The sequence below is a fragment of the Chanos chanos genome, chromosome 2, assembly GCF_902362185.1.
Source record: "Chanos chanos chromosome 2, fChaCha1.1, whole genome shotgun sequence".
Classification (NCBI taxonomy): Eukaryota; Metazoa; Chordata; class Actinopteri; order Gonorynchiformes; family Chanidae; genus Chanos; species Chanos chanos.
The window spans coordinates 20,021,343-20,036,520 of record NC_044496.1 but is presented as its reverse complement, the minus strand read 5'-3'; the positions used below and the strand labels follow the sequence as shown (position 1 = coordinate 20,036,520).

General features: G+C 41.6%; 1 protein-coding gene across 2 annotated transcripts in view; it reads right to left on the bottom strand.

Moving 5' to 3' along the window:
* Window positions 1–591: 591 nt before the first annotated feature.
* mical2a (microtubule associated monooxygenase, calponin and LIM domain containing 2a) overlaps window positions 592–15,178 on the bottom strand; it is a 31,237-nt gene continuing 16,650 nt past the window's right edge. Inside the window, exons 7-21 of one of the 2 annotated variants that reach the window (XM_030793076.1) lie at window positions 14,307–14,407; window positions 13,332–13,589; window positions 13,101–13,216; window positions 12,821–12,947; window positions 12,638–12,728; window positions 11,419–11,566; window positions 10,414–10,613; window positions 9,479–9,585; window positions 9,182–9,253; window positions 8,932–9,069; window positions 8,567–8,680; window positions 8,111–8,365; window positions 3,585–3,771; window positions 3,319–3,395; window positions 592–3,223 (exon numbers count right to left, since the gene is read on the bottom strand). In XM_030793076.1, coding sequence (XP_030648936.1) covers window positions 2,843–3,223; window positions 3,319–3,395; window positions 3,585–3,771; window positions 8,111–8,365; window positions 8,567–8,680; window positions 8,932–9,069; window positions 9,182–9,253; window positions 9,479–9,585; window positions 10,414–10,613; window positions 11,419–11,566; window positions 12,638–12,728; window positions 12,821–12,947; window positions 13,101–13,216; window positions 13,332–13,589; window positions 14,307–14,407 — 2,372 coding nt within the window. In that variant the 3' untranslated portion in view covers window positions 592–2,842. The remainder of the gene's footprint in view (window positions 3,224–3,318; window positions 3,396–3,584; window positions 3,772–8,110; window positions 8,366–8,566; window positions 8,681–8,931; window positions 9,070–9,181; window positions 9,254–9,478; window positions 9,586–10,413; window positions 10,614–11,418; window positions 11,567–12,637; window positions 12,729–12,820; window positions 12,948–13,100; window positions 13,217–13,331; window positions 13,590–14,306; window positions 14,408–15,178) is intronic. The other variant, XM_030793084.1, reaches the window with a different exon arrangement.

Genomic DNA, 15,178 nt, shown 5'->3' with positions numbered 1-15,178 from the left:
CAGACACCAACTATGAGAACACACTGTGAGAGAGCATGAGAGAAACTCGTGGTTTTATACGTAAACTGTGATCTCACCAGCAAAAAATCCCTTCCTTTCTCAGATGTCCAGCTACAGTTTGTCCAAAAATACTTTGGGTGTTAGGCTTTATCAGCACAGACAGGAGGCGGGAACAAATTCCAGTCTCAGCCCCTTCAACGAAAGACCCACAACACAGTGACCTGTTCTGATTACATAAAAAAAATCTGTAGGGCCTTGTGACCTTGCATACGATAGATCTGTTTACAAGATCAATCCACAGATCTTGACCAACACATATGGAACTTTTTTATTTTTCTTTATGAAGTCGTTTTTGTTGTCCCAGAGCTCGGTGATACGCAGTTTTATTGGTCATTAAAGACAACACTCTCTCAGACCGCAGCACGATGAAGGTTGTACGAGGCAGATGTTGTGCATCTGTCAGAAGACAAAGTCATGCACATACAATATATCTATCACTTGCATCCTTATATTCTCATAAAACATCTTTTGTGATGTTCTGCGTTCAATTTCTGTATGAAAAGAAAACTCACATATGCAAACACTCCAAGCCATTTGTTTATTGTGCATGGTTTCACATTAATATGGTAAATCATACATTTTACAATATAATTTACCTGTGAAATTCAGTTAATACAGTTTTACAACATGTCTAGGGAAATGTGCTATCGTAAATTAAGGCCTTCTTAGGCTCTGTGACCTCCATTTCTGAAACGTAAACAGCTTCTGAAACAGAAAATTAAAAAAAAAAAAGCTATAGTAAAGACAGAAAGAAGAAATCTCAAACAGATGATGTGAAGTTAGGCAAGACCACACGACCATCTGTATGTTAAAAAAAAAAAAAAACCTTTCTACATGCACAAAAGGGAATCACACACATAATAAGTGTCTTTGAGACATGGCTGTAAACATTAGAGTGTTACTCTGAGGGTACATCTCCACACATGTGCTAAAAGGATTGTCCAATCCTGTTAGGGAGGAGAAGCAGGCTGTACTGGCAGCCAATGACTGTGAGTATAGCACTATATTTCATGCCATCATGTGACCATGCTGAGGATCACCTTCAGATTCTCAGTGCAAGTCAGGGTTGGCAACAGTGGAGACAGGGAAAGGTACTATAGATAAATCAAGAAACAGAAAGAGAAAAGTAAACATGTAAATATAAAAAACTTTACAAACAAAAGTGAATGAATTATTTTAAAGAACATGCTCCCCCATGGAAAACAGCCTTTTTCAAGCTGTTTGTGTCATCAGTACGCAGAAAAAAGCATTTGCCGACTTCTGTCAGAATGCAGTAATGAGCGGTTATTGTTTTTGACATATTACTTGAAGAAATGTTGGACATACATTTTGGTACTGTGCCACCACAGTTGATGGTGGCTACATCACTGAGCTGAGAGGAACTCTACTCTACAGGACAGAGTCTGATGTGACAAATGCAAACCACACACACTCCAGTGTATAAAAAAAAACAACTTTTTCTCAGCAAACACCAAAGGGTACTGTGCCTTGTTCATGACTCCATAAGAACCTCAAATGCCATACACTGTCTCAAGTGCAGTAGTTCGCACCTTAAAAAGAACTGTTTGTTGTTTGCTGCATGAGAGCAATACTGTATGTTTATTCATAAGAACAATATAAATGTGGATGATTAGTGGCGAAAACACATAAAAAATCATGCAGAGACAAGAACAAAGGTCCAGTGAATCTATTGTAGAAAGAAGATTCTCACTATTGTGCAACAATGTTTACAGATAACTCTGTGTTCCCATATAGAGAGATGAGTTCCCTCTGTAATATGCTTTATACTCATACATACCATGGAGCACTCATGTAATATTGCCATTTGGTTTGAAGAATCTGGCTTGAATCTCAGAGGTACTGGCAAGTTCTGTCATGAAAACTCTCAAGAATCTGCACAATAAATTGACTGAAAACATTCTCTGGACCTGTTCCACAACACGCATAGTCAAAGTACAGTCAACAGGTGGCACTGTATGAGAATCAAATGTTACAAAGTCTAACCTCTCATTAAAGGCAATAGGAATGCTACATTGTAGACATAAAACTGTAGTCCATATTACATTATGTCAGAAAAAAAAGATGTTTGTTCAAAATCTTTACAGAAAAATTGTAATTATGTAAGCATGCTGTTCAATCAAGGATGCGAATATTTTTAAGAAACTAGATTGTCTTCAACAGACATCTGTCTTTCTTATTGGTTGTAAACTTTAAAAATCCAAGAGAACCAAATGTGAGAACAGCATTTCCATTGCACAAGAACCAATGAGCAGACAATATCATCTGTCCACGCTTCAGTCCCAGTTAGTAAACCTACAGTTTCAGCACAACTATATTCATTATTAGGTCTTACACAACACAAGCACATTTTTCTCACACTTACATGCACAAAAGTCCATGCGATTAAAATTAAAGTGCATTAAATACATGTTTTTCCACCCCAGACAATGTTTAAAATCAAAATTGCCGTAACCTGAGAATGGCCAAGAAAAATTGTTGGGAATTTCCCATGACCACTTTTTCATTTTCCAAATTTAAAAGCTTGCAGAGTTAAAGGAAACAAGCCAATATTTTGTACAACCAGTGACAGTTTACAGTTGGAATCAGCTATAGTTATATCTTTACCAAAAAGGAAAAGAAGCACATAAGTACTTCCGCATATGGTCAGACAGTGGCCAGTCATCATAACCATAAGCCACTAAAGCCCTATGCACTGTGGATAAAGGTCAGTGCTGGATGCCTGGCACTGGTAGAGCTCTGGGTGGAACAGGGCATTCCCCTGTTAAAGGAGCCTATACCCCAGCTGCTGCTCAAACCACTGCTGCAGGAACTGGAGGTCCAGAGGGCCCACCTCTGTGTACATCTGGGCCAGGACCTCATTAAAGGCAAACATTAGAGGCAGGCCCACACTCATCAGTTCATACAAAAAGGCATAATCTTCTGCATTGTCCCTCAGGTGGTGACCAGTTGCCCGCATGACACCACGCAGCCAGCAAGACACGCGGCGGGGAACAGCACACACCGTCTGGCTCACGTGCAGGGGCCAGCGCAGGCTTTTCCTGAGGAGGGAGGACAAAGTACCTGATGGCTGAGACTGCAGGAAAGTGCTACTACCATCTGTGGTCGACACAGACCCATCCGGAAGGTCACTGTTATATTGTCCCTGTAGGGAAACATGATATATTTGTCGTATCATAAATATGAAATACAAAGACACAGAATGTTATTTTGAACTGATAAATTATTGTAGGTGTTTACCTCGTGTTGACTTTCTGTCTTCTCACGTTTTATGGGGCATTTACGCTGAGCAAAGTGAAGTTTGCAGTACAGTTTCCCTAAGAGAGTCCAAAAAGAGTGATGTTGATCAGGTCTAACGAAATTCCAGGATAACGAGTGTTTTACAGCCAGAAAAGAGGGCAAAGAATAACAGCTGTGCTCGCCCAGCGTAACAGCCAGGCATGATTATAAACATCACAAGTAGTAAGTGGAAGCAAAGCTTTTAAGTTTGTGATGTTTGTGCATACCCAGCTCTGAGTCAAAGGCATGTCCACCCTGCTGTAACGGAGTCCGGCACGTGTCACAACGGAAACACTCTCTGTGGAAGAAGAGTCCTTCAGCGCTGAACCGCTCCACCACATACACACGTCTCTTACAGGTGTGGCAAATATCACTGCCCCCAAGGTTTTGGGGGAACTCTTTCTTCAAGGAGCCCTAGAAGACAGGGAGCGCAGACAGTATGATAAACCCACTCTGTATTAAAGAGGTAAAGCACTCTCCAGTGAATGGGTGTATAAAAAGGCATTTGTGCTGAAACCAGGTCTGTTGGCCTGTAGAAGCAGACTAAAGTGGACTAAAGCCTTGGGAACGGTGTCCATGCTCTGCGAGCTGCTGGTGAACAGATCACCCCGAACAGATTGAGTGACAGCAGATTTCCTTTCAAAGACATAAAACCCTGAGCCACACATGGTTAGAAAATAAGAGTTCATGAAGCTATCCTGTTTGAATTCCACATACAGGCTGCATATAGTTACACATAAGTGTTTAGATATACGTATATCTAAACACTTTCAGAGAAACTGTTAAAATAATTACAGTTACACTAAACCAACCATATCCAAACTCTACCACATAAGAACAACTTCAATAATAAGGGACAACACAGGATTATGCTGCAGTGACCCTGTCATTGTTGCCACCAAGTAAAGTATTTGTTACCACAACGCAAACAGTCACGCAACAACTAAAGAGGAAGGGCCTGCAGTGTCTTGCAGGCATTGTTTGCCTTGTCTGGGCATGGACAGCTTACCGGAGAGCCAGCTGAGCAGGTGGTTTTAGGCCTGTGATCATTCTCATAAAGAGTGGCAAGAGTTTCCGCTCTTGCTCCCACTACCAGAGACACCTTCCCTACAGTGCGCTGCCACACCCAGAGGAAAGCATGGAAACGGAGGAGCAAAACAGAAGAAGTGAGAGCAGAGGAGTGGACAGTGTGACAGACTGCAGTATGAACAATGAGGACAGAGGAAGACAGTGACTCAGACTGAAAAAACAGACGGAAGCATCGCTCACAGTGTGTCGTGCAGTACAATTTGACTGACTGATCAACCTCTTAACGGAAAATACAAGTTTTTTGCTCAACAAAACAAACTTGATACTCAAGATGCTCAAGGGATTTCCCAGTCTCCAACGAGACCTCTGTTTCCTAAAGTAAAACAGTTATTTCAAAAATTAAACATTTTACATCGTACACAGAGCGGTGAATGCAACATGATCTCCTTTAGCAAGTGTTTCTGGTCAAACATCTGGCAGTGGAAGGGAGGATTGTTAGGAATGTCCTTTCATTGTGGTCAAAGGGAATGTTTGGTCTCACCGACTTCTCTTTTTGGCTCATGCAGATTAAAGAACACTGTCCCACACATAGCCCTGTTCCACACATCACACCCTATCAATCCTCCGTGTTCCTCTGAGAAACATGCTCGTAATCCAAAAAAGTGCACTTTCAGTTCAGCCAAATTTTCAGCAATAACTGACGTACGTGCTGCAGTTCCTTGTCTTATGTATGACACAGAAGACAAACATCATTCATCAGGAATGTTTAGATACCTGCTTAGGACCGTTTACGACTCTATCTCCTCTTGACTGAGGAATTTCAGTTTGTTTCCGTAGAGTAATACATGACGTACTGCTGCTGATACTATAATGAAACTGCAAACAGTAAAAGCATCACTTTATTCTGCTGCCAATTGTTTTACCTGATGCCCTCACTAGTATAGTCCCTGAATCACGACTAGTTCAAACCTGTCTTCTTTAGAATAATAGTTATGACATACTTCTTGAAATATTATCTATGTACTTAGTAATATATCTTAGCATGTACTCTGGAAACCCTCACCATATGTGAGTCACTGACTGTTTCTCTATGGATTTCCTGTTTACTATGTCGTATGACTAAGCCCTGTGTTTAAAGTTCTGCTATGAACCATTAGAGGGTGACAATGAAATGAAGACGGATGGAGAAATCATGTTAGTAACAGATGGCCGTGGTAGACATGGAGATGAATAGATGGTTTACCTGCGGCGTTGGAGGAGGTAAGCATGGAGAAGAGGTGAGACAGGGAGAGGTTCTGTGTTTTGGAGGAGAGGGAGGTGTGGTTATTTTTGAGCAGCAGAGTGGAGGATGAGGACTAAAGAAATCTGTCTGTCCACAGCAGATTCATGCGGAAAGAATGATGAATATCCAAATATGGAAAGAGATGAAGGAAAGGCAGCGGGGTTAGCATGTGGAGTCAAACAGAAAAAAAAAAAAACATGTGGCGTCAAACACTGAAAAGTGAGATCACACACAGGAGCCATCCCGGAGGTCAGGATAGTACCCCACGATACTTTAATGGTCAAATGTATTCACTACATCTATATCATGCCTCGTGTATGACAAAAAAAAGTCCTGCACAACAGGTGCACCATTTATTTGAAACACGTATTCTACCTGTTTCAGTTGTGATTCATATGTTAAGCATGACAGACTAGCTTAGGTGGTGGCCAAATACCTTCTTGGGGCCCTTTAAGACTCGGTCTCCCCTTGAAAGGGTTTTCTCAGTACTTTTCTGTAGAGCAACAGGGGATGTGCTGGTGCTACTATGCTGAAAGCACAAACGAAAGAACTTGTTCAACCAGATACCCTCACAATTAAACGACCATGCTAATAGATAATTGTCATATGCAGCACATCCACATTAACTGAAATGACATGTTCAAGTAGCTGCATAAAGTAAGCATACAGAGAACACTCACCAAATGTGAGTACATGTCTTGTTCTCTCTGGATTTCCTTTTTACATTTTCCTTGTTCCATATCTAGTTCTTGAGGTTCTCGCTTCCCATTTCAATAAAACGTGAGAAGACAGAGTGAAGAGAAAGTACTAATTGAGCCTGGTCAGTCCAAAGGGAAAATGAAATAAAAAAAATGAAAGAAAAAGTGAAAAATTGTAAGAGAGAGGCAAGCGTTAGGAATGAGTGGAACACTGGACAGTGACATTTAAGTCGGATGCAGCTCCAGTCAGTCAGTGGTCATTTAACCACCATCAGGCGCACCCACAAACAACTACAGAATTTGGTAATGCCCCTGAAAAACACCACTTTTTTCTACTCTGAGAGCAACGATTCTGCCATTCTGTTTAATGACGTTTTCTGTTTTTATGACATCTTTATGACAAGAGTGCACAGCGCCAAAGTTGTTTGACAGGCAAGGGAAACCTGTAGAACAACTTTTCAAGTCATTTGTGCACAGCCAGTGAGTGTTCACAGTGAGTTTACAACAGTCGGCTGGCTATTTGCACCTCTGATAATCTCTACAGGTCTGTCTCACACAGGCCAATAAACAACGTAATGGAACAGAGTGAGACCATTTATTTTAACAGCCTCTTCTAAAAAAATGACCTAATGTGCTTTTACAAGACATTATATAATTTTTTAACATGCTCCCCATGATGTGTACTGGTCTTTATTCATTTAATACATTAAACAGTTGTCTAAAATATACCCACTCTAATGTACTCAGATGAAGTCTACACACCAGAACTATTCAACTACAAAGGCATTCTAAGGGGCACTTGGAATGCAGGCAGGAGTGACTTCTCAATGCTAATGTGACATGATCTGTAAAGCTTGGTAGGTGGGTGTGGTCACTGGCCAGAGTGAAACAAAACACAGCCGTGATGCACAGAGACACAACATGCAGCACTGGCTCTCACAAGAGAGCAGCGTCACACAATATCAGACAGTATCACCTGCTTCACCTGTGGCAGAGAGGTCACATAACCAGAAAACAGAGAGCTCAAGTGCACTGCTTTCTCCTTTATGCTCTTTTTATGAAACTCTCTGGATTGTTGGGTCTGGGCTTTCCTCTGAAGGATGCCACAGGACAAAGGGAGAAAGATGGCAAAAGACAAAGAGAGAGAGACGAGAGAGAGAGAGAGAGAGAGAGAGAGAGAGAGAGAGAGACAAAAGAGAGAGAGAGAGCAATGTTTCAGATCCTTTAATATGTATATTCATTTTATTAACCATGCAGAGCAACAGAAAGGCCAACATATGCAGTAATTCACAAAGGTTGTGTGGAATTGATAATTTAATTACGCAAACTGGAACTCTTTAAAAAAAAAAAAACACACAGCCAGAGTTGCTCTTCTGTTCTACTGAATTTATATGACCCAGAGACAGAAACACAGAGACACATACACAATGAAACAGAGGGAGAAGCATAAGAGAGAGAGAGACACATACTGAAAGAGAGAGAGAGACACATACTGAAAGAGAGAGAGACACATGCTGAAAGAGAGAGAGACACATGCTGAAAGAGAGAGAGACACATGCTGAAAGAGAGAGAGAAGCATGCTGAAGGAGAGAGAGAGACGCATGCTGAAAGAGAGAGGGAGAGAAGCATGCTGAAAGAGAGAGAGAAGCATGCTGAAAGAGAGAGAGAGACACATGTTGAAAGAGAGAGAGAGACACATGTTGAAAGAGAGAGAGAGACACATGCTGAAACAGTAGCAGGTCACCTGGCTTATCTTATCTTCCACCCTCTGCAGGCGCTGGAGCATTCCTCTCATGGCTAGTACTGCAGAGTGGCAGGAGCTTGAATAGCTTGACTCTGCATTGTCTGCACTGCTGACTGCTGCTGCTGCACACTCTGTCTGTGGCCCAGTGAACTTCTGAGCCACCTGTCTAGGTTTCCTTAGAGAATTCTGAGGGCTTGACTGAGGCAAGGCTAGTACCGGAATTGTGTGTTTTTCTGTGTGTTTGAGACTGGCAGACTGAAACGACAAATACACAGCAAATTTGGTGGGGGGGGGGGGGGGGGGGGGGGGTTGTAGCTCCTTAAATTCCCAGTGAGTTTGTCAGTTTCATTTTCCTCAAACAACCGTCTTACATTTTTGGATGTAAAATTATATACCATGTGTGTTCCTGTACACACATGAATGGTTATGAGTTTACTGACTGATTAGCAGCTCTACCTGTCTTTTAAGGAGAGGCGGAGGAGGGGCTTGCTCCTTTAGTCTGTTATAGAGAAGATCCTCTGTCATATCAAGGGAGCGTGGCCTGGGAGGCTTCACAGAGTTTGGGTCAGACTGACAGTTTTGGACCCACAGTGATTCAGAGAAAGAAGACAGTGAAAAGTATTAGGACAGGAGGAAAGAGAGCAGATTTCTGCGGCAGGACAGGGAGAACCGCTTGAGAAAGAAATATTTCAACTGTATTACTGTTTAGCAAGTGATTTTCCAGGCCCACAGCTGGAGACGGCAGATAAAGGATGGTATTCATAATGTTAAGTCAAAATTCGCTTCAAGGTTTCAAATAAAGGTTATGTAACTTCACTCACCTGTCTCCAAGAAGTGCAACTTGAAGCGTTGGCTTCAAACTTTGCGAGGAGCTGTGTAGCCATGTATCTGACCTTGTTCTCCTTCAGCTCCTGTCCCTCACTGGCTAAAGATGAACTCTGACTGGAAAAGTTGGTTGCCTTGAAAAAAAAAAAAAAACAGACATATCAACATTCTGGTCAAAATGATATGTCTGGCTCTTCAGTTTTGGTTTCACTAACCATGACAAAGAAATAACACAGAAAAACAAACCTCTTCCAAGTAACTGCCAACCTTTCGTCTTCGTTTGTAGATAGGATCATTATCTTCAACTTTTTTGTCGTCCTGAGAAGAAAGACATACAAAACAGTAATACATGCCTCAGTATTAGGGTTTTCAGAGAATAGGTTCATTGGAAAGAGCCATGTTAACCTCTCCCTGTTGCTCTTGAGATCTAAGAAACCATACATATCACATGTTTAAAAATAATGGGCCTGAACCACTACACATTGAGCAGTAGCTCAACCACTAAATCATGAGCCGTAGCTGAAATGACCACAAGCATGGTACCTTTGGTATCCTCTTTCGGGGTTGCATTAGACTCTGTGACTTCTGAACAGGTCTACGAGGTTTTGAAGGATACTCATCAGTACTAGCCTCTTTATCACCTCTTGATTCTGCAAAAGAAACAGTAAATTACTTAGGTACTTCCTCTACATAAATAAGAGACTAGAAATAATGGATAAGAAATATCTACATAACATTTTATTTTACTGAATGGCAAGCACAACAAAGGGTAAGAACATCTGTTTTTCTTAAGAAATAACCACTAAGAATTAAAAAGGTGTTCATAATTCCTGGAAACTTTTTTACTGATAGCTGTTCATGACACAATCTCATAAGGACAATTACGATTAACCTGACATTATAAATTATCAGCTATCTGGGCAACAGGCCTAGACACAGACGTAAGCATGTATATGATCTTTCCCAGGCCATATCATAGTATCCAGTATATTTATGTCCTGCCCCATAGCAACAGTGGGCAGATAGTGTGCTTTCTCCATAGGTATCACAAATATTCTGTACTCTGTGGTGCATTAACCTGGGCCTGGGCAGATGTGCATTCCTGGCATGCCTGACTACATGAATGATGGGATTGTGTAACAAGCTTGTGTTCTTTTACAGGAAACAAGATGAAACTTCAGACTGTATCTACTTTCAAGTTTTCTTTAGAAGTTTGAGGTTTCTTTCTCTTTTGAGAGCATTATCTGACAACACTAAACGGCTTGAAGTGAAACAGAAATGAAACTAATCGGGTTGGAACAGTGTCAAAGATTCAAGCCTCAGGTGGTGAAAGATAACAATCCATGATTGCACTGAGCTTTTTAAACTATGAAAAAGAGCTGGGCTTCTGATGAAACACAAACAGTTTGAACTGGAGTGACTAATGGTTGAATGTTGTGGAGGACGACCAAAAGAGAATTCACAAAGAGAGCTTTTACCTGAAGATGGGAGGGGTGTTCCCCTGAAGAGTTCATAGAACTTGGAGAGGTAGGTAACCATGGTGACTTTGTCTATTTCTCGACCAGCAGCCAATTCTTCCCCGGTAGCGAACGGCTGGATCCCAAATTCCTTCTCGGCGATGTCAAAGGCCAGCTGAAAGTTCTTAGCAGAGTCTTCCTCATTCAGGGAATCATAATCTCTATAGTGGGTGAGACACAGACAGCAGTGAATACTGGGCTGACAAATAAAGCATTAATGTGATGTATTATCCTCCTGGGATTTTTATAATGTCATGAAAGAACCAGATTAAGTGAGAATTTCAGGAAACTCCCCTGATTTATCTAGAATTCTGCTTGACAGAACACACTAAGACATGAAAAATGTCTTCTGATAAGCAGTGTGAGGTATAACACATGGTTATGCTATGCAAACTCCTGTTCCATTAAACACACTGGGGTTAGAAGAATACTGTCATACCACATCTATCTGTGACTGGAGGACAGAGGGGTTGACTGTGGAGGCTGGTCTTAAGTGAGGTCAAAGGGCTTTTCACATGTAATATTCATGGTTAGATTTACACAATGCCATCTGTGTTAGAGCAAAGGCCAGTGAACATATTCACCCTTTAACTTCAGCAAGAGTGGAAAAACCTTGTATGTGTGATCTCAAGGTGTGTGATTTACTGCTTAACAGACTTAGAATGAAGCCTCATTTATAATCAGGTATTACATGTGACAGAGAGATGGTTCATACAGAGGTAGAGTACATTGTAATTATTACACCATGGGTACCCTCTCTGACTGGGCTGTAAGGTCTTCAATGAACCTGAAAAGAGCCTGCTTCAACATGGAAAGTAGTCATTATCAGTCAACAATAAAGAGACTTGTCTTGTTTAATCACAAGGCAAGTAAGACTCCCTGTTACTAGTCAGTTAATGGCTGAGAAGGAAACTGAGTGGTGTTTGGGGAGCAGTTGTGGTGGACAGAAAATTTGAAGCGTCTTACATTAGTGATGCTCTGAAGTGATGGATGAGGGCACAGAGGGCCAAGCCATTGGTCCAGGAGGAGGTCAAGTCTGTCACCTCCACACCCCTGTAGCCCTCCGTCTGCTTCTGACACCATGTGAGCAGCCTACTGGGCCTGATTTCAGATGCTGTAATACACAAACACACACACAAACACACACACACACACTCTATTGAGAACAAATACCATCACAGGAGATAAGTCCACAAATAAGAACAATCACAGAGTTGCTAGTTGACAGCAATGATAGTTCAGGAGAGAGGAGACTGGGGAGAGATAGCAGGCTTAGAGAGAAACACAGATTTGTGTTCAGACTTGTTCTACCCATCCTTCGTAGCATAACCCCCTGTTGTGTAACACAGCACATTTTTACTGCTGGAAGAGGGTGCGCCACAAAGAGGAGATAAAAGACTTTGTGCCTAGTGTGAATTCCCTGGCTTCCATTTGTATGGTCAGGGATCAAATTTTTATACTGGTGTCTCCAGTCAACATTATCCTCAGAATATGAGCATAATGACAGGTATTACAGTGATCAAACTATATTTGATTGATATGATTCTAGAGTTTGACTAAGAACTGTTTGACAAAAGATCCTTTTGAAGCTTCATTGTGTTCTCCTGAAAAAGGTGCATTTGGTACAGTTTAGTGTCCTGGCTTCACCCTCATCCGTAATATCTGTTTCTATCACAACATGCTGAAACATTTTGGAGACAAGTCTATGATGCAAAACAGAAGTGAGAGACAATACGCATGGAATGTTCTTCTGTTAACGTAATGAGCGGGGGCTGCAGCGCTTTTCTTTAGAGCAGCTCTCATCCCCCCATGACTTCACAAGTAAAAACAAACTTCAGACAGGAACAAAAACCCTTGCACATAGATAAATAGTGGCCATCCTCAAAGCTATCACTTAACCAAAGGACAAAGCCCTCTCTTTACTGCTTGGACAATGTTCCCAGAATGGGAACGTACAGTTATCTAAAGTTGACTGAACGAAATTACCAAAAACATCTCCCTCAATATTACCACACTATCTGGGCCTCTTCTCTTCGGTACAAGTCTAAGCATGCACGTCGTGCAACCAAAAAGGCTGAAACATCCAACTGAGCTATCTCCAACCAACTATCAAATAAGGCCCTGCTGAACAAGAAAAGGTAAGATCTAGAAACAATTTGGTACGCCTGCGTTGTGTCAAACTGACCATGTCTTGATAGGTTGACGGGGCGACGTATAGTTGCAGCTCGTTCCAGAGAACAAGGCTTCAGCTCTCCGTTTACATAATATTTACGAACCTGTGAGGGCAAAGAAACAAAACAGGTTTCTTTATAATCAATTCACGTGATTCAAAATGTGCGCTGTGATGCAACATCCATGATCAACTCACCTGGTGTGGCCTGACGCAGTTGGAATTAAGGTTGGGATATCGCGTGCCAGGGTCTATGGTGTACTGATCAAAGTTTTTGGCAATGTTTTCAGGAGTTGTTTGAGGTAGCAACCTGTAAAGACTTTCTCTGAAAGTACAAACATAATCAAACGCATCAGTTAAAAGATGAGTGCTATACCATAACAGAAGAAAGTTTACAAAAAGGCATATGCACAGATCATGACTGCCGCTCTCATATCTTGTTTTTGCATGAATATCTGGGTGTGTTTTTATCACTAACCTCTCTGCCAAAACTTCCAGAGGGGCTCTGCCCTGTGCCCAACTCTTCACCATCCAGGCTGTATCAAACGCTGCCAGGAAACCGCGGGCACAACCCGTACCCATGGGCCAGAAGGGCTGTGGAGGGTCACAAAGTGCCATTAAAGAGCAATGGTCAGAGATACTTCATCTGAGACCAACAGCACTAAAACATCTCACAGTAAGATCATATGCTCTCATTTTGTCTCCTCACCTCCAGCAGGCTGTCTCCCACCAGCGCTACAAGCAGCTGGTGGTTGAACCTCTCTCTGACCAGAGCAGCATTCTCTGATGCATACATGCTGGTGAAGTCAAACATGGCCACATCCGGCTGACCACAGTGGTTCATTGCAAAGTCCAGCGTGGGCAGCTGGTAATGGGTGGCGTAGTCGGCAGCCTCGCGTGCGTAACACAACAGCGCCTCTTGATTCACATTCTCACTGCTCAGAAGCATCTCAGTGTCAATGTTATCCTAAAAGACATACGGAAGCCCTTATTACATGACTAAGAACACAAATCTACTGTTTCCAGAACACAAGTCACTGACAACGAGTTGCTCTTTTCCTAATTTACAGTCAGTAGGTGATTTGTTATTTTTTAACAGGGGTGATGGCCCAACGGCCAACAGGTGGAATGGTCACTGACACTACTAGTATATAGGGGGATGGCAGGTTAACAAGGGGGATGCATTTTGGCCATTTTACTCACAAGGGGGATGGCATCCCCCTACAAAACGCCTAACTTTTACAGTGGTTTAAAAAAAGAAGAGAGGGATTTAGACCTACAATATTTCTAAGCTCGCCACCCTCAAAGATGTGACCTCAAAAACCGTAACTGTCAACTCTCTCACTTCAAGTTCTGTAAAATCAATGCAATGACTTAGTTCAGACTTTGCCAACCCAAGCTGTGTGTCACTGATGAAGCCTAAACAGTATCAGGAAACCGGGTGTTTTTCTGAATGTGTATATGAGTGTGGGGCAAGCTGGGGAGAGAGAAAGAGAAAAAGTATGAGAGAGAAACTGTAACGCCTGTGAAATATGTGCCCCTTAATGATGTTTATAATACTGTGTGCTCAGGGTTGTGTTTATGAGCCTCAAGCTCAGAAGAACGTTGAACTGGCAGGTCACCAAAGCAGACACCAACCTTAACCTACTTTCATCTCTTTCTTGCCTCCAAACACTCTACTCACGTGAATGATTACTCCTTTGTCCAGCAGGCTCTGCTTCTTAGCCGTCATGACAAAGTAGTGCGTATTGTCCTTATAGTACACGATGTTCTCCAGATCAATGCCTGCAAAGGGGGCCGGGACGGGATATTATCATATTATTCATTTAGAAACCAGTTTCTTAATGAGCAGTGTAATAACATGAACCCCATAACGCAGGTAAAACTGGACAAATGCATCAAATTTGATATGGTAGGAGTAACAGTAGGTAAAAAAGTGGTTTACACCACATTTTAATTTGAGGAATCTAATTTTACTTTACTGTCACTTCACTTTCTTAGGTCACGACAATCTCTGTGCTTGTTTTTAGCATGGAGCTGTAGACAGAGATTCCCATCCACTCCTATTCTTAGAAACCCCTTGTGAGCCCCCATATCTTTGCAAACAGCAGCTCCCCAATGTCAAGCACATCAAACTGAATGAATAATGTCGTTCAAAGCATTACATGTCAAACTATATGTACTTTTTCTCAGGGCCACAGGGAAGAAAGACATCTGGTTCAACCTTAGTGTGTACATTCAATGATTGGGACATGTAACAGAATCTGTTTTATGTAAGTGTTATTATATTATGGGTTTCGTGGTCTTACGTTATTCATTAAAACATGATTACTAAACCAATAATTTAATAACCTGACAATAACGTTGCTTTATTATAAATTGTTATTACGCTATTGGCACATGGTTTCATTATATTACTGGCCAAATATTACACTATTGGCTTTATTACATCATGTTTTATTATATTACTGACAGTTATTACATTATTGGTCATTATTACATTTCGAGCTTCTGCACAAATTGCAAATTGCAATACTCTTCACAAAATGCGATAAG